General features: G+C 41.5%; 1 protein-coding gene across 3 annotated transcripts in view; it reads right to left on the bottom strand.

Moving 5' to 3' along the window:
• abcd3a (ATP-binding cassette, sub-family D (ALD), member 3a) overlaps positions 1-24,680 on the bottom strand; it is a 53,948-nt gene extending 29,268 nt beyond the window's left edge. Inside the window, exons 1-7 of one of the 3 annotated variants that reach the window (XM_067989959.1) lie at positions 24,520-24,582; positions 15,470-15,530; positions 12,035-12,068; positions 11,811-11,909; positions 2,565-2,653; positions 1,477-1,546; positions 1,120-1,217 (exon numbers count right to left, since the gene is read on the bottom strand). In XM_067989959.1, the coding sequence (XP_067846060.1) occupies positions 1,120-1,217; positions 1,477-1,546; positions 2,565-2,653; positions 11,811-11,837 (284 nt within the window). In that variant the 5' untranslated portion in view covers positions 11,838-11,909; positions 12,035-12,068; positions 15,470-15,530; positions 24,520-24,582. Of the gene's footprint in view, positions 1-1,119; positions 1,218-1,476; positions 1,547-2,564; positions 2,654-11,810; positions 11,910-12,034; positions 12,069-15,469; positions 15,531-24,519 lie in introns of all 3 variants that reach the window. The other 2 variants (XM_067989957.1, XM_067989958.1) reach the window with 2 other exon arrangements.
• Between the last annotated feature and the right edge of the window lie 409 nt (positions 24,681-25,089).

The following is a 25,089-nucleotide window of genomic DNA, read 5'->3' as shown; positions in this document are numbered from 1 at the left end:
AATCCACCCTAATGATTTTATAACTCAATTCAGCGCATCTTGATCCCAGGTTAAGGTTCAATATCAAAGTATGACTCTTACCAAATATTGTGTTTTTGCAGACAGTGTTCAATGTTATTTTAAATGTAGAAATCAAATCCACAATGCATCTCAATATGTAAAATGTGATTTAAGTTATTTGGCTCAAGTTCCTGCAAATCCAAGCAGGAACTGGGGGGAAAAGTGGAAGTTGGATCATTCACGTACAGATAGTTGCAGACATCGATCTTTAATTCTCTCCCCCTAGCTCCCACCAAATACTTAAAAACTTGGGGGACGATTTTAACAAACCCCACCCGGCGGGATCAGGGCAGGAGGCCTTTAAAATGGTGCGTTATGCACGTCCTGTTCCCATTGGAATCACACTGGACATCATTTTAACTGCTCTCAGCAGTTAGGTGGTTGAGGTTCCCGCTGGAACCTCATGAATTAATGCAAATCGGGTCCTAGTCTGTCAATGGGACCGCAATTGTATGTTAACCCAGGGCTGTGTGGGGAAACCGCTGTGGCTTTCCCGCTAGGTGAAGGCAGGTCCGGCAGTGGTTCGGAAGGATGGCTTCCCTTGTCCCAGACACCCACGAGACCCTTCCGAAATCCCCTTCCCCTGCGACTTACCTGCCTACCGGCGAGCCTTCCTTTGGTGCTGGCCATGACTTCCTCCCACTCGCCGACCAGCTGCTTCGGGTGACCAGCTGACTGGTGGCCTACAGATGAGGCCTGGGAGTTAAAATACTTTGGGCCACAAACAGGCCTGAGTGGGTTTTGCACTCACTCCCCCCACACCTCCTCCCCACTTTCTCAAAAACCACTGTGGGTTAAAATCGATCCCTTGGTGGTATTTCAAAATACAAGCAGTATAAGCAAAGTTTTTTTTTGCTCTATATTAATTTAAAAATATATTGGTGTTTGATAACGAGCAAACAGGATGATACCACATTATTCATTCATGCAGCCCATGTATATTCCATTTTTACTTCTAAAAGTTAGAATATAGAGACGAGACTGTCTTATTTATGATCTCTGAATATCTATACAAATTTACTATACCGTACTATATTGTTCCAATAGCCAGAGACTTACTTTAAGTACTCCTCATACAGGTATGTGGTGAGTCTTACTCTGAATCGAAGTTTCAATTGATTCAAGCCCAACTTCAGGAAATTATTTACCACAGATATCTGAAGTAATATAAATTACAAATTAATATCACTACAAAAGCAGAATTTAAGAAACACAACTTCTGTTTTTGACTAATAGAAATACTCACCCAACCTTAATTTCTTTCATTTGAAACCTTTACAATTTAGCGATTTACAAAGTAAACAGTACAATATTAGGTAATGTAGATACTGCTATGCAGGTATCTAAAAGTGACTATGAATCCAGTATTTGCTATCTACCACTGATGATATAATATATGACACAAAACAAACTTACAGCTGGCATTGTGGCGACAAAGTTGAATAAGTATCTCTTGAAATCTTTGGTGCTCCGACCAATAATTGCACTGCAAACCATGACATGCATAGAGACTGAGGTTAGAGATGAAATAATGCAATGCAAACTTGACTGATCAAAACAAATGTGCAGTATCACTCCAAGTATTCTTAGGAAAAGCCATTAAATAAAATGCATGAGGACCCTCAGCCACGCTCATCTGCCTGCACTGCTCTTCCTGTGGCGATAGCTGCATTCAACTTTTACGGCACAAACTCATTTGAGGCAGCCATGGGATATCAGCCAGGCTGCAGTATGGGCATGCACTGGTCAGGTGACGGACAAATTTACAGTAGAGCTGGAAAAATCATCACCACTGGCATCACAGTAAGGCAGCAGCGAAATAGGGCAATCCAGTTTTATGGGATTGCTGGATTGAGTGCAATCAATGACTCCCAAGTTGCTTTGCGAGCTTCCCACAGAATAATCCTTCAACTATTTCAACAGGAAGAGCACCCACTCAATGTACAGGTCGTGTGGAACAACATTGGAGATCCTACATGCCAACGCCAGTTGTACTGTAAGTCGTCACAATACATTCATCTTTTGAAATTTGGCCTTCCCGAAGTTTTTCAGGGAAAGAAAATCACGTCAACAGGTGGCTTCTAGGTGCCTGCTACCACAGATAATGACCCCACGAAGAGTGGCTTGACTATCCACTGTCTTAAAAAGGCTGCACTCTAATTTCCATGCATTCCAGCAGATTACACCTGTTTTACATAGGATTTGCACCAATTACTACTCCACTAGATATACAAATGAGCTGACCCAGGAAACTCTCATGTAAATACCTCTCCAGAACACAAATGGATTCAAATCGTTTTCTATTAATGTAAAAGCAGTGCAACTCACTGTGTGGAAATTGACCCTCATCTTCTTGATACAGTTCTACCCTCCCAACTGAGAATAGCATGGATTTAGGTTCAATAGTGACATTTCTTGCTGTGAAAAAAGATTCTCATTCCAGTTGTTCCTATACCTATATGCAGATATTGAGATATCATGAACAGTGAGCTCTGCAGACATACCTTTCAATCAAGGTCCCATTTTGAATCATCCAGACATCACAGTAGGTTCGAGCAACAAGCATTACCGCAATGAGAATCAGGTAGGCAGACTAGAATGAGAAAAACAAGTATTTAAATATGCCTTGCCCAATTCAAACAACGCATCCTCCCCTCTAATAAGTCACAATGGTTCACATCATCATTGGCAGACTATTTCTAATTTACAAATGCATGCTAGGGTGGCACAGCACATTGGTATCACAGAGTGCCAGGACACAAGTATTTCCTCTGAATCCCCACACTGCAACAATGACATACCAAGTAGAGGCCACTTGGGAGGGAGGAGAGAAGGAAAGTAAAATAACCACACCCTACAGCCTAGCAACTAGATCGAGAACTGCATTGGCAAAGGGCTCAGAGAACATTCTCCACACACCCCTCTTGGCCAGGGAAAGACACATGGTATGAGAGGAAATCAAAGAACAGGAAAAATTAATTTACACTGTATCCAAGTTTTGGTGTACAATAAGCCAGGGGTGAAGAGTACAGGATGAGGAAAAAAAAAACACATATAGTTCCTGCTCCCGAGTCAGTTTTCAGTGATTCTGCTGGAGACTGTACGTGGAAATAGAGTGAAAACAAAATCAAGCTCAGCTGTGAATTTTTGGAATAGCCTACCTTCGCTCCCTGAATAATGGTCATTTCAGCCTGAACAATGGACCAGAGCAACTGAATGCAGTAACTAATACTTCAGGTATAGTTCTGTGCCTGCATCCATCGAACAGTATCTCAAACATTAGTCACTAGCCTTCAGGAGAGGAGAAATGAAAAGAACATTGGAGAAAAAAACACTTGGGCTTAGTGAAGATTTTTGACATTTTTAAAACTTAATTTCTTCACAAAGTTTTTTCCATTCTTTTATTGCCTTCAATATCTCCCCTTGCACAATGCGTGGGTTCTTAGCTAAGGAAACAGAGACTTAATTATAGGGCTTTGCCATTGCTCCTCCTGCTGAGCAGCAAGGTTCACAATGGTAATAAGGATTCATTTACATAAGAACATTAAGCCTGGAGTGAGAAAAAGCCTCTCAGCCCTTCAAACCCACTCCATCCAGCATACATACATTGTTATTCCATCTCTTTTTTCTCTTTCTCTCCCCCACCACACCACTACCTTAAGGAAACACTAAGTTCTTTCCTCTACCTCCCCAGATACTAAAAAAAAAATCGAACAGTGCTATTACTATCTCTAAAATTTATTTTCTCAACAGATATCGATGCAGCTACCTTTAAAGGTGTCAATTAACTCTGAATAAACTACCTTATCTGGCAATCTGTTCTACCCACTAGTCTGTGGACAGATATTTTTCTAATCTCTCTAACTGTGCTCAAGGCTTGTGAATTTTCCTTTAGGCATAAGCTCCTTTTGCAAGTTAAATAGCTTGTTTACTTCAACCTGTATCATGTTTCCCTCCAGTCGTCTTTTCATCGGTGAAAGTAGCTGCATCAACCTTTCTTCATAACTTAGTTCACAAAATGTGGAGATGCCGGTGATGGACTGGGGTGGACAAATGTAAGGAATCTTACAACACCAGGTTATAGTCCAACAATTTTATTTTAAAATCATAAGCTTTCGGAGATTATCTCCTTTGTCAGGTGAGTAGTGAATTCACTACTCACCTGACGAAGGAGATAATCTCTGAAAGCTTGTGATTTTAAAATAAAATTGTTGGACTATAACCTGGTGTTGTAAGATTCCTTACATTAGTTCACAAACGGCATGGAGAAATTCTGGCCGATCTTTGTTGGACCCTTCTTAATGCAGCTTGGTCTTAATTTTCACTCCCATAGCAAAAATCACGTAATTTCTCTCTTTCTCTCCTAAACAGCCCCAACTGGCTGACTACGATCTAACACGCTGCATCAACTTGGTCACTATAAAGAAACTGTTAAGTTCTTTTGTTACAAGTCAGCTTGCTAGAGATAAATGGACATTATAGTGGCAACTCTATTCATTAATACCTATTGCAGTAGGAAAGAAACATTAAAAAGTGTAACAGCACAGATCAACTGCAGCACATTCTGTCTGCAATACTTTGGTTTTGGATAATCAAAGCAGATGTAAACAACTTCAGGAACAATTCAGTTACTTAAAGCCTGCCTGTAGCTCACTGACAACGTCTTCATGGAATCACTGCAGTGAGTTATTGGGGCTCTAATAACCCCTGATATTGACCCACTTGTTTAATGCTAGGAATAAAACCCAAAGTTTTTAAATCAGTGATAAAAACTGACTGTAAATATCCTTAGACTCTGGTTTCCCATTTAAACTGGCATTTGAGGTGCTTTTTCCAAAACTCTACTGGTTCCAGAAGAGGTGGGAGGCACTAGGAATATTTTTATTTAAAAAAATAAAAGTGATAGAAAGTAAGACAGAAGAGCTTTGACCAGTTATTGATTGGAATTACTGTTCCGGTAGATCATAAATTTAAATATAAATTTATTTGAGCTTTGGCAAAATGGATTTTTTCAAAAGTTTTAGTTAAGAGTGAATAAATAAAAAAATGTTGATGAGATTTTTAGAAATCGCTGAGTTATGCATTAAGTTTATAAGGATCCTGATTTTCAAGACTGAAATAATTGTGTACATCAGGCAAGTATTTGGATAGTGCAGCTGCCACACATATTACCAACTGCAAAGAAACAAAAAACGTACATTTATACAGTTCTGTCATATTTTGGAATTTCAGATTATGCCACCACGGGAAATCTTGGTGTAATATGGGTTAAAATGCTACTGCTGAGCTAAACTTAGTTCTCAAGGGATTAAGTTCACAGCAAAACAGAACTTGCAGGTAAAGATCAGATTTCAGGCGGGGTGTCTGAACCAGCGTCCTAGAGACAATGAAAGATAGTTTGACATTCCATTGATTGGTCACGCTTATTATCACTGTGGCAACTCTATTCATTAGAACTCAGCAGGGATCATTATCAAATTAAGCTGCTGGAGGGATAGTTAGGTTGACTTAAAGCTGACACCGTCAAGCTTTTAAAACCAGAGAGCACTACAAAAGCTGGAGACAGTACGGCTGTAAGAAGAATGGAATAGAGGAGGGTGAAGTTAGACAATTAACTTCAAGTCATGCAAAATAGCCCACTGACGTGGGGTAGAGTAGCATGTTCTAATATGTTCACCTGATGGGAAATAAAAGAGCTTAATGATTCGTATCAAGACTTGACTCGTGTGTGCTTGGTCCTCTTTCAGACAGGTTGAAGAAATACACGTGTGAGACATAAGTGGATACTACTGTACAAGTAGATATTGGGCTGTGAGAGGCAACTCTCAAAAGTAAGATGCTCAGACCACAACTGATGTCACTGAACCTGCAAAGGTATCTACTGGAGACCCGAATTTGTAACAAGCGCCCTTCACATCCTAGGATGTCCCAAAGCGCTTCACAACTAATTAATTAATTTTGAAGTGTGGTCACAAGCAGCAGCCAATTTGCACATAGCAAGGTCACACAAACAGATAAATGACCAATTAATCTGGTATTAGTGGTGTTGATTGAGGGACAAATGTTGGCCAAAACACCAAGAGAACTCCTTTACTCATCTTTGAATAGTGTCGTTGGATCTGTTACATCCACCTGAACAGACAGATGGGACCTCAGTTTTAACACCTCATCCGAAAGACGATACAACACTCTCTCAGTAGTGTACTGAAGTGTCAGCCTAGATTATGTGATGAAGTCCTAGAGTGGGGTCTTGAATCCACAACCTTCTGGCTCAGAGATAAGAATGGGACTACTCAGCCAAGCTGACACTTGGTAGACACAGTAAAAATGAAGGAATTGCTGAGCCAAAACATGCATGCACATTTTACAGTTGAAAAGAATAGTGAATTCACACAATGGATCGGTTAGAATGTAGACACAAATATTAAGATCAAAGTTGTTTCTCTCTATCAGCTGTGAGTGAAATGTTACAGTGAGCCTCAATCCAATTCCTAGTGGATGTAAACCACAATTCATCGCTATTCGTTACTCTAACTCAAAAAAGTAAGAACGGGATATGACGCTCGACTCATCGATCGACAGTTCCGACGGGCCACAGCAAAAAATCGCATAGACCTCCTCAGGAGACTAACACGGGACGCAACCAACAGAGTACCCTTTGTCGTCCAGTACTTCCCCGGAGCGGAGAAACTACGCCATGTTCTCCGCAGCCTTCAACATGTCATCAATGAGGACAAACACCTCGCTATGGCCATCCCCACACCTCCACTACTCGCCTTTAAACAGCCACCCAACCTCAAACAGACCATCGTTCGCAGCAAATTACCTAGCTTTCAAGAGAACAGCGTCCACGACACCACACAACCCTGCCACGGTAACCTCTGCAAGACATGCCAGATCATCGACAGAGATACCACCATCACACGAGAGGACACCACCCACCAGGTGCATGGTTCATACTCCTGTGACTCGGCCAACGTTGTCTACCTCATACGTTGCAGGAAAGGATGCCCCAGAGCATGGTACATTGGCGAGACCATGCAGACGCTGCGACAACGGATGAACGGACACCGCGCAACAATCGCCAAACAGGAGGGTTCCCTCCCAGTCGGGGAACACTTCAGCAGTCATGGACATTCATCCACCGACCTTCGGGTAAGCGTACTCCAAGGCGGCCTTCGAGACACACAACGCAAAATCGTCGAGCAGAAATTGATAGCCAAGTTCCGCACCCATGAGGACGGCCTCAACCGGGATCTTGGGTTCATGTCACGCTACACGTTACCCCACCAGCGAACAAATCTTATCTGTTTTTAATATAACGGGTCAGTTGCTGTCTTTTCTATGTTTCTACCTCTCTATCTCTGTGTTTTTTTGTTTGTTGTTTTTTTTTGGTGATTTGTATATTCTGTGAGACCTGGCAGGTAACACCTGTCTGTCTGCACACTGATTGCCTTGGCAACGGGCAGTTGAAAAAACTGTCTGTAATCACCAAGCATTGTTCTGTGAATTATAAATGCGATTTCATTTCGAGGATTTCATTTTCACATCGTTCACCTGACGAAGGAGGAAGCCTCTGAAAGCTTGTGAATTTAAAATAAAATTGCTGGACTATAACTTGGTGTTGTAAAATTGTTTACAATAACTCAAAAAGGCCACACAAAGCCTTCAAGAAGAAAAATGTATCTGGCTTGAGAAAGAACATTTGATGGAAAGAGAGGTTGAAAAAAAAAGTTTCTGTTTCTAAAACAATGGTATTTTACACCAAGGGAGATCAATATTTTCCTTCTTATTCATATCTTTACCTGTAAAATTGTTATAATAATTGAATTAAGATATTTAATAGTTTTTTGGCAAAAGGAGTAACCAAGAGATGGAAGAGACAAGAGTATGGTATTCTTCAAACTTTGGGATCAGTCAGATGGATGCCAGTGGTCTTTCCTGGCTCTGTATATTCCTATGTTCCTTGTACCTTGACCCTGAGATGAGCTTGCGACCGCATATCCATACTCTCCATCACCAAGACCGCCTACTTCCACCTCCGAAACATCACCCATCTCTACCCCTGTGTCAGCTCATCTGCTGCTGAAACCCTCATCCACGCCTTTGTTACCTCTAGACTCGATTATTCCAATGCTCTCCTGGCTGGCCTCCCTCCTTCCGCTCTCCATAAACTTGAGCTCATCCAAAACACTGCCGCCTGTATCCTAACTCGCACCAAGTTCCGTTCTCCCATCACCCCTGTGCTCGCTGACCTTTATTGGTTCCTGGTGCGGGAGCGCCTCAATTTTAAAATTCTCATCCTTGTTTTCAAATCTCTCCATGGCCTTGGCCTCGCCTTCGCCCCCGCCCCGTTCCCCAATCTCTGTAACCTCCTCCAGTCCTACAACCCTCCAAAATCTCTGCGCTCCTCCAATTCTTGCCTGTGGTGCATCCCCAATTTTAATCGCTCCCCCATTGGCGGCCGCGCCTTCTGCTGCCTGGGCCCTAAGCTCTGGAATTCCCTCCCTAAACTTCTCCACCTCTCTGTCCTCCTTTAAGACGCTCCTTGAAACCTACCTCTTTTTCTGTCCTAATACTTACTTATTCGGTGTGCAATTTTGTTTGATTAACATTCCTGTGAAGCGCCTTAGGGCGTTTTACTACGTTAAAGGCGCTATATAAATGCAAGTCATTGTTGTTGTTGTAAAATGATCAAGTTTTTGAAACACGGTAATATCCTGTATTACATAAAGCAGGGATCTTCCAATTCAATTCAAAATAAAGCCTACATGTGTAGTAATGAGTTCCATTAGTTCTCACAAACACTTTTCAAACTCTAGCAGCAAAAGAATCCATTCCATTGCATTTTCTTTGCATTTTAAATCATGAATGTATGCTGTAAATATACCTGCCAAAATTATTATTGCCAATAGAGGTTGTTGAACAAATAATATGAGCAACATGAAGAAGAATTTGGCAGCAACACTGATCATAACTTTGGAACATCATTTTAATAAATGGTTCAATATTGGAAAGAGCTGTAAAAAATAAATTAATAAATATTTTTGGGAGTGTGGGCAGTTTAAACATTCTTAAATACTTCCTGAAGTAGTTGTTCCAATATAAATGCACCAACACATATTTTTTCATTGGCTTTTCATCCAATTTTTAAGTCAGTGATTTGCTAAGGGTTTTGTGTGGCAAGTCCAGGACATGGTTTATTTGGGGCAGTTCAAAGTTAAAGCTGACTAGTTTAATACTCGAGTTTTTTTGCACATGATCAGTTAATACATTTATAGACTACTCCTCAACCCCCCCACCCATTTTCCACAGTAAATTTAATGTTGTGCAGTCCGTCTGAGAATATTTTTCCCATAGGTATATTTACATAGAAATACATAGAGGTTACAACACAGAAACGAGCCATTTGGTCCAACCAGTCCATGCTGGTGTTCACCCTCCGTGTGAGCAAATCAATCTAATTATATTTATCCACACTGTTCCCATCTCATCAACCCCTTTTCCTTCAACCACCTAACCAATCTAACCTTGAATGTTGACATTGTTTCTATCTCAACCACTAACACTGGAAGTGAATTCCACAGCCTCACATCCCTCTGTGTAAAGAAGTTTCTCCTGTCCTCTGTTCTAAATCTCTTACATTTAATCTTGTATCTATGGTCCCTCGTTTTTAACCCCTCAACTACCGGAAACCGTCTGCTTCTATCTACCCTGTCCCATCCTTTTGATATCCTCCCCATAATTCCATATCCCTTATCTTCTCTAGTAATCTCCCATGCGTTACCTTGTCAAAGGATTTCCCAAAGTCCATGTACACTACACTCACTATATTTCCCCCAAGTATCAAATCTGGATAATTATTTTAAATTGCAAAAGTAAAACAAAGGACCACAGATTCAAACTAATAAGAGACAAATTTATAACTGATATCATGAAATTTTTCTTCACATAAAAGCATTCAGAATCAGCACCTGGGTAGAATAGTGAAGGCAAGAACCCTGGAATCAAATCAAGAACCAACTGGATGCTGCAATGGGGAGACTTTAGGGTCATTCTGGATGGACAAACCAAGATGGGCCAAATAGCCTACCTCATCAGTAATTATCTTGTGATCTTGTACAAAGGGCTGCTTTAGCAATCAGGAATTGTTATGATGCATTCTTCAAAATGAGACTCAGGTTGCACCAAGTAGCAGCACTTGGATCTCTTGCTGCTTTGATTACTGTAGACCACAAGCATTAAAGAACTCTTTAAAGGGAGAGGGGACGAAAAGAAGTATTCAAGGTTGGAATACTATTTCCCACCAATACAGTGAAATGAGAATTGAACGTCTGAAGGAAGAATGTTTGTTGTTAATGGTATTTTTTGAATTTATTGATATTTTTTGAATGGATTTGTTTTATTCTCCTCCAACAAACTGCACAATTGCTGATATGTACAATATCACAATCTAGATTATCTCGTTTTTAATGAAAGGAGGGGCCATGACAGAAAGTGACAAATATATCTTTTTAAATTTGAGGGTAAACACCCTGCATACCCCAAAGAGAGACAGGTAGGTACTGCTCCCAAGTCTCCATCAATATAACTCTGAGCAGAACTATTTAGATGTAGTAGGAATAGTTGGGAGATTACAATCCCTTTGTAATGCCCTGTGAGAAAGTATCTGGATTCCACTCAGTGGCTCTAATTAGAGATGTGACACCTTGGTGCAGGCAGAAATCATTTTTTTCAAAGATCACATACCCTCCTTTGAAGATATAAATCTCTATTTGACTGTGGAAAGGAAGGAGAGGGAAGCATCTCAGCCAAGCCTGATCATCACCTCACTTGACGCACACATGCACACTTTACAGTAGGTCAGCAATCAGAAGCAGCGATCTTGGAAGACCTCTTTCACCCTCTACAGCCTAAGCATACCAAAGCTCATATTAGTGTCCATCACTGTCTGGCTGAGGTTATTCAAGTTGACACAAACCAGCAACTGAATCTGGGACTTACCTGATCTATATGCTACGTAAAATACCCTGAGGTACACTAGCCTCAACGTGGGGGGAGCAACTGGAACTTTTTTCTCCCCACATGATTTTTTTTCATCAACATTGTTGCTACAAAACCATTTATTGGTTCATATAAAATTAATATTGGATTTCGGGAACTTATGCCTCTGAGAACTCCTTCATTTTGTTGTGAGCCCAAAAAATATATGCAGCTTGAAAAGTGAAGAAATTCAAGATATTCTTGAATCTAATTTAGTTCACTTCAATTAATTGTTTCAATTAACATTATAATATATATGAACATTGAAAGTTAAACTTCAAGTGGCCCAGATCCAAACTCAGGATTCTATTGACTGGTCCAAATTTTAGTTTGAGAGTTGAGCCATGAGATATCAACCAGTACACTCTCAGAGAAAAAAAATCATGTTAAAATTGTATGAAGCTCATCCTGAAACTTTAAAATATCTTTTATCTTCCTTGTCATTTGGGCTCTTTCTCCTCAGCCACCAGCCTGCATCATCATCATCTGGCTGATATCAGCAAGCAGGTAACCTCCTCCAAAGCCGATATTGTTCCCTAACCAGTTGCAAGGGGTACATAGGTTCATTGACCCCAGTTTCCCTCCCTCAGGAAGCAGGTCTCTCACCTCTGCTTGGTGTTACATTCTGATTAATTTCAGTTTAATAGGCCCGATTTACAAATCACTACTTATCACAGTCTTCACTTGAACAAATATATAACACCTACCTCTTGTGAAACCATTCCAGGCACCATTATTTTCAAAATTCGCCAGATCCTTGCAAAGAAAACACCATCCACAACCGCTTTCTCTTTTTTTCCTTCTTTCTGAAAATAAAGGGGGGGGTGCGGAGGGGCACATTTTTTCCAGGCAACCATATTGAGCAAAAAGAGAGTTATTTAAATTAATAACTAAAATTGCAATATATTTTCACGATAGACGTTATACTCACCTCATTCTGAAGAGTAACTTTCCCATCATTCTTACTGTAATGAAAAGATTGACAATTTAAGTCGTTAAATAGAAAAGTTCACTTACACTAATTATGATTTAGGAATAAATCATGTTAGCCGAAAAAAGGAACTCATTTATCCCCTTCCACCCTTAACTTTATTTTCACGTGTTCAAAGTGAATGAATTCACACAGCCATTCAGCCCAAAGAGCCGCAATATAGTGCCTTCATTTCTTGTTTTATTCTTTTTGTTATCATCCAACCCATTAGGAAACACGCTTCCAAGGTACCAGTGAAAGCAAAGCCAAGGGAGTAGTGGTCCAGCCTGCTTGCCCAGTCTCTGCACTCATAACCCCACACTGCATCTTATTCCCTACCTTTTCTCTCTCCCTTTCCCACCTTGCTTCTATCAAGCTCTGTATCTTACCATGCCCCACACTCCCCTTCCCCTGCTTCTCCTTGTTGCCTCACTCCAATCACCTCCCCTACCCCTTGCTACTATCCCAGTTTTCATTGCCTTCCCTACCCATTCATACGATCCCCTCACTTCCTCGATCCTTCCCTCCCTTGCTTCTGTCGTCTCTTCCCTCACACCTCCATTCCCTCTCCACTTCCACCACATCAGCCCCTATCTGCTCCTCTCCCCCTCACACCTGAGGGCAGAAGTGGTGGTTGGCGGCCAGAGACCTGAGCAGAACATCACCAGCAGATGGTTGGTCAGAGATGGAGCATAGGGAATGGGATGGACAAGGATCATTAACTGGTAGAACAGACCAGTTCCTTGAAGTCTAGTGATGGAGGCAACCTCTATCCTAAGTCTCCATGAGCCAGACCTGGGAACAGCAGAGGCCCAAGTCCTTAAATAAAACTTACTATTAAATAAACTGAGGCCCACTGAGGTCTTAAATAAACATAAATCTAAATTAATAAACTTAGCTGCAGTGCCACTTTAACAAACCAACATGGGAGACGGCGGTTGGAAGAGCAGCAGCGCCACCTAGTTTGGAAGAACTGAAAGGTAAGCATGGTAAATATACATACCATGTGTGACATGCAGGTGTGATGGAAAAATGTGATGAAACTGTAACACAGCAAGTAAGTTGACAAACAGAAAGTGTATGTTGAAAGCAAAACTTTTAATATATTACAGTGGATCTTCCACGACATTGCTCATGGTGAGTAGCTGCATACGGGATCTCCCTTCCAGTCCATCATTTTTATATTGTTGGTTCTCGATCAGCCTTTCTCTTTTAAGCTTCTCTCTCGTCTTCAGCTTTTCTCTCTCATCTTCTTTGATGGGTGGTGTGGGGGGAGGTGGGGGAAAAAAGAGGTTGTAAGGCATAGTGATGAAGGGTGCCACAGAGGGCTTTTTTTAAAACTCATGGGACGTGGGAGTCGCTGGCGAGGCCGGCATTTATTGCCCATCCCTAATTGCCCTCGAGAAGGTGGTGGTCAGCCACCTTCTTGAACCGCTGCAGTCTGTGTGGTGAAGGTTCTCCCACAGTGCTGTTGGTTCTCCCACAGTGCTGTTAGGGAGTTCCAGGATTTTGACCCAGCGATGATGAAGGAACGGCGATACATTTCCAAGTCAGGATGGTGTGTGACTTGGAGGGGAACGTGCAGGTGGTGTTGTTCCCATGTGCCTGCTGCTCTTGTCCTTCTAGGTGGTAGAGGTCGCAGGTTTGGGAGGTGCTGTCGAAGAAGCCTTGGCGAGTTGCTGCAGTGCATCCTGTGGATGGTACACACTGCAGCCACTGTGCGCCGGTGGTGAAGGGAGTGAATGTTTAGGGTGTTGGATGGGATGCCAATCAAGCGGGCTGCTTTGTCCTGGATGGTTTCGAGCTTGTTGAGTGTTGTTGGAGCTGCACTCATCCAGGCAAGTGGAGAGTATTCCATCACACTCCTGATTTGTGCCTTGTAGATGGTGGAAAGGCTTTGGGGAGTCACTCGCCACAGTCACTACCCAGCCTCTGACCTGCTGTTGTAGCCACAGTATTTATATGGCTGGTCCAGTTAAGTTTCTGGTCAATGGTGACCCCCAGGATGTTGATGGTGGGGGATTCGGCGATGGTAATGCCGTTGAATGTCAAGGGGAGGTGGTTAGACTCTCTCTTGTTGGAGATGGTCATTGCCTGGCACTTGTCTGGTGTGAATGTTACTTGCCACTTATCAGCCCAAGCCTGGATGTTGTCCAGGTCTTGCTGCATGCGGGCTCGGACTGCTTCGTTATTTGAGGGGTTGCGAATGGAACTGAACACTGTACAATCATCAGCGAACATCCCCATTTCGGACCTTATGATGCAGGGAAGGTCATTGATGAAGCAGCTGAAGATGGTTGGGCCTAGGACACTGCCCTGAGGAACTCCTGCAGCAATGTCCTGGGGCTGAGATGAATGGCCTCCAACAACCACTACCATCTTCCTGCAGGAACATCCAATGCCATTCGCTGTTTCTGAGTCATTTCTGTTGTGTTCTATATTTCAATTGTTTACTTCTCCTCCCCTGCCCTAACTTGCGTTCCACTTCCCACTGTTCCCTTACCCTTTGCCTTGATATTTATGCTCTCCCACTATTACCTTTCCTTTGTGCCAGTGGTCTTCACAATCTTGCTTTTCTATCATTCCTCCCTGCATCCCAATACCTTTTGCTTTCTTCTGCGTTCTAGTTTCTGTTTAGATTTCCTTTTTCACCCTGTTCCCCTTACGCCACTTTTGCCTTAAAATTCATAACTGTGACTAATGAAGCCCATCTTCCCCTCTCAATCCCATTACCATCATCCATTCCTAGCTGAATGCCCCATCAACTGCTCACTTTCCTCATCTCTCTTCCCTCACTAACCCTTCAACCTCAATCCTCATCCCTATTCCCCCTCCACAACCAGCATCATCTGATTTTTTCTTTTAAAAGGAACAGCCCTGGCAGTAACCATCATCTCTCCTCATATCACCCAAAAGTTGTTTGAAGGGATACTCCCTGTAGACATGCACACTGCTGCCTAACCTTCACCAGTTTGGGAAGCTCATCCAGATCTGCAGCCTCTCAACCCCACTAATGTTCACTGGTTCCAGAAGCTGGCACTTCAGTGCTATGAGCGTTTTTAATGAATTTGGTGACTGTAAAAGTCAGTATATTATAAGAGCTCATAGTACTTTGAAAGGTCATGTGTCAGTTTCTGAAACAAGTGAATATTAGGAAGCAGGGGCAGGAGGCAGAGAGGACCAGTTTCCCACATGTCAAAGTTAGGTAGTGCCCGTGAACGGCAGGCAGAGGAAGGGGATGCAGTAGGCATAGAAGAGGGGTGTGGTTGGGCCAATCCGACAGAGGAGACATCAGTGAAGGGGGTGGGGGAGGGGTGCAGGCAGTAGGAGAGGCCCAATAAAAAGCTATTTCATTTAAAATAAATATGTAACTTTTAAATTGGAAGTGATACTCACCTACAGCGCTGCCTAGATGAATAGACTTAGGAGACGGATTTTGGCAGAGCAGCAGCGCCACCTAGCATTGGGAGGCCAGAAATATAAGTAACGGTAAGTATAGAATGCTACAGAAACTTTACTATATCAAGAGGAATTCTAAGTATTGTGTTAAGTCGTGACTGCCAGGTGTGACAAAATCATATCATAGGTGTAGGTGTAACAAACAGGAGGAGTGCCCAAGACAGTTAATATATATAAAATATGTAACTGTAGTTCATTCCAACCTATCTGAATACTAATTCTTTAAAAGAAATTATATTTTTCTGATCAACAATGTCAAAGTAGATAAAAGACAATCTTAGATACTTTTAATACGCCCCCCCACCACCCCCCATCCCCCCCCCAAAAAAACACTGCAAAGGAATTTTGAACCGAGTAAAAAATGAACAGAAGTCTCCAGCATTTGCTTCCCAATAGGCATAGAAGTAGGCCATTCAGCCTCTCAAGCCTGTTCCACCATTCTATTGGATTATGGATGATCTGTAGTTCAACCCCACTTATCCACCTTTGTTCCACAATCCTCAATAATGTTACCTAACAAAAATCTATCAATCTTCGTCTTGAAATTTTCAGTTGACCCATCATCCACAGCCTTTTGGAGGAGAGAATTCTAGATTTCCACTACTGAGAAAAAATTGCTTCCTGATTTCACTCCTGAATGGTCTAGCTCTAATTTTAAAATTAGGCCCCCATGTTTGAGGATCCCCCACTAGAGGAAATAGTTTCTCTGTATCTACCCCATTGAATCCCTTAATCATTTTAAACACCTCAATTGGATCACCCCGCAACCTTCTACACTCAAGGGAATACAAGCCAAGTTTATGAAACTTGTTACATTAATGTAATTTAACCTTTAAGCCCTGGTATCATTCCAGTGAATCTGTGCTGTAAACATAGAAAATAGGAGCAGGAGTAGGCCATTCGGCCCTTCAATATGATCATGGCTGATCTCTCCCCATACCCCTGATGCCTTCTGTGTCTAGAAATCTACCTAGCTCCTTCTTAAATATATTCAGTGACTTGGCCTCCACAGCCTTCTGTGATAGAGAATTCCACAGGTTCACCACCCTCAGTGAAGAAATTTCTCCTCATCTCAGACCTAAATGTCCTACCCCGTATCCTGAGACTGTGACCCCTCATTCTGGACCCCCCCCAGCCAGGGGAAACATTCTACCTGCATCCAGTCTGTCTAGCCCTGTCAGAATTTTATACGTTTCCATGAGATCCCCTCTCATTCTTCTAAATTCGAGTGAATATAGGCCGAGTCGATCCAATCTCTCCTCATACGACAGTCCTGCCATTCTAGGAATCAGTCTGGTAAACCTTCGCTGCACTCCCTCTATGGTAAGTATATCCTTTCTTCGGTAAGGAGACCAAAACTGCACAAAATACTCCAGGTGTGATCTCACCAAGGCCCTGTATAACTGCAGTAAGATATCCTTGCTCCTGTACTCATATCCTCCTGCAATGAAGGCCAACATATCATTTGCCTTCCTAACTGCTTGGCTGCACCTGCATGTTTGCTTTCAGTGACTGGTGTACAAGGACATTCAGCTCCCTTTGTACATCAACATTTCCCAATCATCATTTAAATAATTCTCTGCCTTTCTGTTTTTCCCTTCTGAAGTGGAACTGTACCCCCCTCAAAGGCCAATATATCTTTCCTGAGGTTCAGTGCCCAAAACTGAACTCAGTACCACAGACCGGGTCTGACCAGGGCTCTGTACAACTGAAGCTTCACTTCCTCACTTTTGTTTTCCAATCCCTTGAGAGAAAGGCCAACATTCCATTAGCCTTTAGGATTACATTTTGTACTGTGCACTAGCTTTTAATGATTAGTGTATGACACCTAAATCCCTTTGCTATTCCACAGCTCCTCGTCTCCCACCATTAAGGAAATATTCCGATTTGTCCTTCTCAAATCCAAAGCGGATGACCTCACACTGAATTCTACTGCCACAGTTTTGCACTCTCGCCTTGTCAGTCTGTGTCCCTTTGTAACTTCCTACTCCCATCTACACAACTTTCTGTGACTCCAAACTTAATATAATTTTACACCTCAGATATCAAATCTATTCATATAAAATTTCTAACCTAGATTGTTTACCTTTTTTCCACAAGTTCAAAACTAGTTATAAAAAGGTACAAAGTACAAGTAATAAATCACTCAGCCAGTAATCTCAGATATTGTACTTTAACTCTATCATAGAGCAACCAAAAATCAAGCAAAGTTAAAACACAAATGATTAAAAAGCAAGAAATGTGACACAAGCAAAAATTCTTAACACACAAGCACAGCCTGCTGAAACTTCCTCGCATACAATACAACATTTGTGCAGGCTTTTGTCAATTTTAGAAATGTTTGTATTGGTACTATTCAGTCTTCAGTTAGTCTGTTGGTAATACACTCGCCTCAGTCAAAGGTTGTGGGTTCAAGTACCACGCCAAGGCTTGAGCATAGAATCTAGGCTAACATTTCAGTATAATACTGAGGGACTACTGCATTGCTCGAGTTATTGTCCTTTGGATAAGACATAAAACTGAGGTCTCTGTTCCAAAGATTCAGGTGGTCATTAAAACCTCCACAGTCCTATTCAAAGTCAGTTTCCCAGACTCCTGGTCAACATTTCTCTCTCAATCAAATAACTGGTCATTTATCTTGTTGTGTGAAAAATGGCTACTACTTTTGTGTTTTGACGCTGCTCTTCAAATAGCAGGTCACTGCATGTGAAACGTTTTAGAACGTTACCGAGAGTTGTGATAAGGCACTATATAAATGCATGTCTGTCTTTCTTTGGTGCTATATAAATGCAAATCTTTCACATGAGGTTCCTTCATCTTATTAGGAGTTATGCAGTTAGGCATTTCATATGTCATGCCTAATAAAGCAAAGATTTTACTGAACCAATTACACTAGCGTTTGCAACCATAAGTCTTTTCACCACCTCCATTACGCATGCCTGGGAGTGAGGGGCTGTGGGAGAGTGTGGGAGCAAGGGAGAGGTATGTAGGGTTTGTGTTTCCTGGAGCAGGGTATATGCATGTGTCTATGGCAAAAGGAAGATGTGATCCTTAGTTACTAGCAGGCCCAAAGGCAGTGCTATCATCTCAGTGCAGTTGCAAATGCATTATTGTGCCTTGTGAGGTTTAGTGATTCACAATTTGCAAACTTGTAGCACCTTTTTTGTCTGAGCATTGACAAGGATATTAAGTAACAAAAATTCGAGCAACTTTTCTGCAAATTTGTAAAAATAGAAATGTAATTTTTATTTCCACTGGTATTTCTTCATCTATGTGAGATGACAAATCAACATTCGATCAAATTTCAAAATATGCAGAATATTAAATTTAAGGAAGTGGGCAAAAGTGAAAATCCATATGTTATACAATTTGAAAAGTTTTAGTACTCAATGGCCGCCCACTTGCACCTAAAATACTGTGAATTAAATAGCAGTCAACATATTCGATTATTTATTTGTGTTAAAGACTTAGGCCTGGAGTTTCCGCTTTGGGCGCAATCGGCATTTGGGGAGACTCATTTTACATTGAGTTTCCGCTAAAATGCATCAACATAATCACAAACATAAAATCTGCCACGAAACAGCGCAATCCGGCTGCTTATCATAGTGTAATCGTTCCATTTTTTTTGCAATCAAAAATATTCATTGATGTATTTAAGAGTGGTAACCTTGTACAGTTTTATTTAAACAGCTAAAAATGGGTTTATCACTACAAATAAGCATTTTTAATAATGGTGTCTAGTCCTCTGCCTTATTTAAACTCACTGAAAATGACTCAAAAAAACACTATACGGAAGCATTTCCTATTTTCACTGGATAACACTAGCCAGTTTCTTGGTAAATTTGTATTTTTCACTATTTAAAAACGTTTAAACCATGCCTACTCGTGCTTTTGCGCCTAAGAAATCTAGCTTAATTTTAAAACCCTCCTTGAAATTCAGGGATGTTTTGCGCTGACTCGGACAGATTGCGCTGAGGAAGCCAGCGCAATCTAGTGGAAACTCTGGGCCCTAATGTCTAAGCTTTAAAAAAAAATCAAGGTTGTGCAAGGAGGCCAGAGAATTCAATTTTTTTAATTACCATGTGTTAAAATATTTATATATTATTTTTACAGCATTTTTTCTGCGGAGGCTGACTTTTTTTGGCAGGCATATTTGTTTACCCACACTTGTAGAATGAACAGTTTGTATTCAAACAAAAAAAATGTAAAATGTTAGTTCTGGTTTCCTTCAGAAACTACATTGCAAAAGTTGATTGCAAAATATAGAAAATGTGCCAGAATATGATTGAATCTACATACAGCTCACAAAATTCTGTAACAGTTTGAACACAGTGTCACTGAAATCCAAGTAACAAGTGTTCCATTAAACTAAACACACACAAAAAAAAGTTTATTGATCTTTGGCAGTCATTGAAGATACTTTCATTCCACAAATGCAGATGTCTAGACAAATCAGAAGGGACAAAGTTATAATTGACTTTTAATATATTTTATTTTCTCTCCATTGGTCTCAATGTTACATTGATCCCAAGAGCCAGAAAGAATGTGCCTTCAGCACTTCATCCAAAAGTCAGAACAGCCAAAGTCAGAAATGCATCATTTGGCACGCCGTGCATGTGAACCTTTTTCCGATCACACTGGCACAATGCACTAAAGGATGGCATTTTATTAGTTACCACTTAACATTATGTTACACAATCATTTGGTGAAAGCTACTGGTGAATTTTTCTCCACACAAAAATCTGTTTGCTAATCAATGAAAAAAACACAGGCATGAATCATGACTTTTATTTGTCCAACCCCATATTGTAAAGGTAACCAGTAACAGCATTTCACTGCTCCAAATACTTTTGGCTGCCATTTCATGAATTCTGGTGAGGATTTTATAAAGTTATATCAAATGTCACAGTCAGATCAAAATAAGTGCAGCCACTGTCCCAGTATATGGTCAATTATGTAACTATGGCATTTTGGGAGGCCTAAAACAAAGTGGCATTTAGCTATTGACCAATAATTGTTGGGTATTACATGTCTGGTGATGCAATTATGAGACTATATCAGATAAAGGGGACTCTAAAGGCTTTAATAAAGGATGGTCAAAGGAAGGGTGGGGTCAATTAGAGACCAAAAGGAAAATCTTCTCGTGGAGGCAGATGTGAAGTGGAGACAGATGTAAAGCAGTAATTCAGTACTTCAGCATTGCGTTCAAAGTAGAAAAGTCACCCGATCCGGTTGGGATGCATCCTAGGTAGCTGAGGGAAATAAGGGTGAAAATAATCTGGCCACAGTCTTTTAGTCTTCCTTGGATATGGGAGTGGACCTGAGGACTGGAGGGTTGCAAATATTACACCCTTGTTCAAAAAAGAGGGATAATCCTGGTAAATGGAGGCCAGTCAACCCAACGTCAGTGGTGAGGAAACTTCGAGACCATAATCCAGAACAAAATTAATTTTCCATGTTTTTCAAAGTGGTTAATAAATGACAGCCAACACAGATTTGTAAAAGGCAAATCCTGTCTGACAAATTTGATTGAGTTCTTTGATAAAATAACAGAGAGGGTTGATGAAGGTAGTGCAGTTAATGTTGCGTATATGGACTTTCAAAAGGCGTTTGATAAAGTACCACAGAGTAGACTTGTTATTAAAATTGATGGGGCAGTGACCATGTGGACACAAAATTGGCTCAGAAATAGAATGCAAACAGTAGTAGTGAATGGTTGTTCTTCAGACTGAAGGGAAGTATACAGTGGTGTCCCCCAGGGGTTGGTATTAGGACCACTGCTCTTTTTGATGTAAATGAATGAGCTGGACTTGGATGTAGGGGGCATAATTTCAAAGTTTGTAGATGACACAAAACTTGGAAATGTAGTAATCAATGTGGAGGATTGTAACAGACTTCAGGAGGACATAGGCAGACTGGTGAAATGGGCAGACACATGGCAGTTGAAATTTAATGCAGAGAAATGTGAAGTGATGCATTCTGGGGGGAAGCATGAGGAGAGGCATTATAAACTAAATGGTACCATTTAACAGAGAGACATGGGGTTCAGAAGCAAATCTTTGAAGGTGGCAGGACAAAGCCATGGGATCTTGGGCTTTATAAACAGAGAGATAGAGTACAAAAGCAACAAAGCTATGGTAAACCTTTATAAAACACTAGTTAGGTCTCAATTGGAGTATTGTGTCCAATGCCAGGCACCACACTTTAAGAAGAATGTTAAGGCCTTAGAGAGGGTGCAGAGGAGATTTACAAGAATGATACCAGCGATGAGGGACTTCAGTTATGTGGAGAGACTGGAGAAGCTGGGATTGTTCTTAGAGCAGAGAAGGTTAAGGAGAGATTTGATAGAGGTGTTTAAAATTAAGGAAGGTTTTAATAGAGTAAATAAAGCAAAACTGTTTCCACTGGCAGAAGAGTCAGTAATTAGAGGACATAGATTTAAGATAATTGGCAAAAGAACCAGAGGGTGGTTGAGGAGAAATTTTTCATGCAGTGAGTTAATATCATCTGGAATGCTCTGGCTGAAAGGATGGTAGAAGCAAATTCAATAGGAACTTTCAAAAGGGAACTGGATATATTCTTGAAAAGGAAAAAATTGCAGGGCTATGGGGAAAGAGCAGGGGAGTGGGACTAATAGGATAGTTCTTTCAAAGAGCCGGCACAGGCACAATGGGCCAAATGGCCTCATTCTGTGCTGTATGATTCTATTCTATGATTAGAACCATAGAAAAGATACAGCACACAAGGGGGCCATTCGGCCCATCGTGTCCACGCCGGCTCGAAGAACAACCAGGTGCCCATTTTAATCCCACCTTCCAGTACCCAGTCCGTAGCCCTGCAGCTTACAGCTAATCCCACCTTCCAGTACCCAGTCCGTAGCCCTGCAGCTTACAGCACTTTAGGTGCAGGTCCAGGTACTTATTAAGAGGGTTGAGGGTCCCTGCCTCTACCACCAATTTGGGCAGCGAATTCCAAACACCCACCACCCTCTGGGTAAAAAAAGTTTTTCCTCATGTCCCCTCTAATCCTTCTGCCAATCAGCTTAAATCTATGTCCTCTAGTTCTTGAACTCTCTGTTAGGGAAAACAGGTACTTCCTGTCTGCTCTATCTAGGCCCCTCATAATTTTGTACACCTCAATCAAGTCTCCCCTCAGCCTCCTCTGCTCCAAGGAAAACAACCCCAGCCTATCCAATCTCTCCTCGTAGCTGCAATTTTCAAGCCCTGGCAACATTCTTGTAAATCTTCTCTGCACTCTCTCCAGAGCAATTACATCCTTCCTGTAACGTGGTGACCAGAACTGCACACAATACCCCAGCTGTGGCCTCACCAGCATTTTATGCAGTTCCATCATTACATTCCTGCTTTTGTATTCTATACTTCAGCTAATAATGAAGATCATTCCGTATGCCTTCTTCACAACCTTATCTACCTGTACTGCCACCTTCATGGACCCGTGCGCATGCACTCCAAGGTCTCTCACTTCCTCTACCTCTCAATATATTCCAGTTTACTGCGTATTCCCTTTTACTGTTTGCCCTCCCTAAGTGCATTACCGTACAATTCTATGCAATTGCCCAAAAACTTCACATTTCAATGTGGTCTTTGTTTGTAGATCTCAATAGTCCACAGAAAACTTACAAAATGCAGAATTGCAACAACTCATTACTTTCTATTTCCGCTGCCAGAGGCAACCCGGACTCCAGCATCAGTGCTGCAATTCAAATGAGGAGGCATTGGGGGTCGGAACACCAGTGTAGGTCAGCGAGGGTGATGGTAAAGTAGGGTAAATATGGGACTGGATGCGGTGGCAGAATGTGGGATGAATTGGTGTTTATGGAGATGGAGGTCAGGAGTGTGGAACGTAGGGTGTTGGAGAAATCGAGTCTAGCAGTGCTAAAAGTGTGAATAAGGGTTTTAGGATTTAGGAGGGCGAGTTAGGGAGCTGGTGATATTGCAAAGGTGGAAGCAAGTGTACTTGGTGATGGGTGGAATCAAAAAAAAGTGTGAAATGACTGCATAGCATCACTTCAAACACTTTTTCCAGTGGTTCCTGATACTCTCATAATCCACTGAGTTACACAGCCAGACTAAGGCACTTCCACCCTCCAATCCACCTGACCTTAATAATCTGATAATTTGCTAAGAGAATAATATATACGGACATGTTTACAAAGCATCAATCTCGTCAAAGGGCTTGGATGGCATCATAAACCATAACAGCAAAGTTTAAACAGTACACAACTTATTTCTCAGTCCCAAAGTGAGATTATAGGATAGTTAGCACTTCTGTGATCCACTATATATTTTTTCCCACAATATACATGGTATGAAGTTCATGGGCATGTTTTATTCTGTCTTTTGTTCTTTTTATGTCTGCAGCAAATGATGTAGCAGATGCTGACAGCTAGGATGCTGCAGATAGCCATGTTACGAAGACATCTACACTGAAAGGACATAATCACTGCAAAGTTATCAAGCGATTATCAAATGTGGAGGACCAGAAATCAACATTATCATGTGTTCTCTGACCTGTATTAAATTTTACATAGGAAATTGCATATTTAGATCTCTGTAAATTATCGAGAAAATTTCTAATTATTTTAAAAAGCAGTAAATGTGCACTAATCACGAATAAAACCACACAACTGTCACAGTTTTCTCAATTCAGAGTCCCAAGAGACGATGAATTAAAACAATGCTTTAAGATTTGCTTTCGACAGTAGCTTCACCCGAGAAGCAATTACTCATTAAAACCCACTAAATCCTACAAATAAAACAAATCTCACAACGAAGATCACGCTATTTTCCTGGATCTCGGATGCCCTTTCCTCCAATCACGGTGATTTATCGGTTTCTGTCATTATCTTCTTCACACACACACACACACAAAAAAAGTGACTAGGCCAGTTTAAATCCCCGGTCTCGATTAGCGCTTATAAAGATCCCAGCTCCAACCTGTTACCAGCGCAAATCCAGAGCCTATACCTGTGCGACGTGTTTTTCCCCCGTCTTCTGGCAAATGCAAAAAGTACGAACACGGCGGCAGCTCCGAGCGCCGAGTTTTTCGCGGTCACCAGTTTACTGAGAGCCGCCATGGTCTTGACCGGAGAGCGGCGCGAGCGATGCCGGGACAGACGTCATTCCACTTGTCAATCAATCATTGCAGCCCCGGGACGGCCGGTCCTTGAACGGCTGTGACCTGAATATAAATAACTGGGGAAAAGGTCACAAATAGGAGTTGTGTGTTCCCCGGAATATTCCTTTTGACTTCACCTTTGCATTGATAAGTCCAGGGCGCCCGGATAGCACGGGATGCATTACAACCCCGTTTTGCTACCCATGGAGACATCCCCAGCACTCGCTTATTTGTGCTTAAGATTTTTTTTTCAGGTTGTCTCTGATGGTGAGATCTGGAATTGAGTGTGCATCCTCAGACAAATGTTTGCACTGTATAATTTTGTTTGCAATATATATGTCGGTCTACGTTTAATCGATTCTCAGTTTTTGTTTAGGCCCACGACTTGGTCATGAGAGTATTTGTGCAGGTTTGACAGC

This window comes from Heptranchias perlo, chromosome 9, assembly GCF_035084215.1.
Source record: "Heptranchias perlo isolate sHepPer1 chromosome 9, sHepPer1.hap1, whole genome shotgun sequence".
NCBI lineage: Eukaryota > Metazoa > Chordata > Chondrichthyes > Hexanchiformes > Hexanchidae > Heptranchias > Heptranchias perlo.
This window is presented reverse-complemented; position numbering and strand designations above follow the sequence as displayed.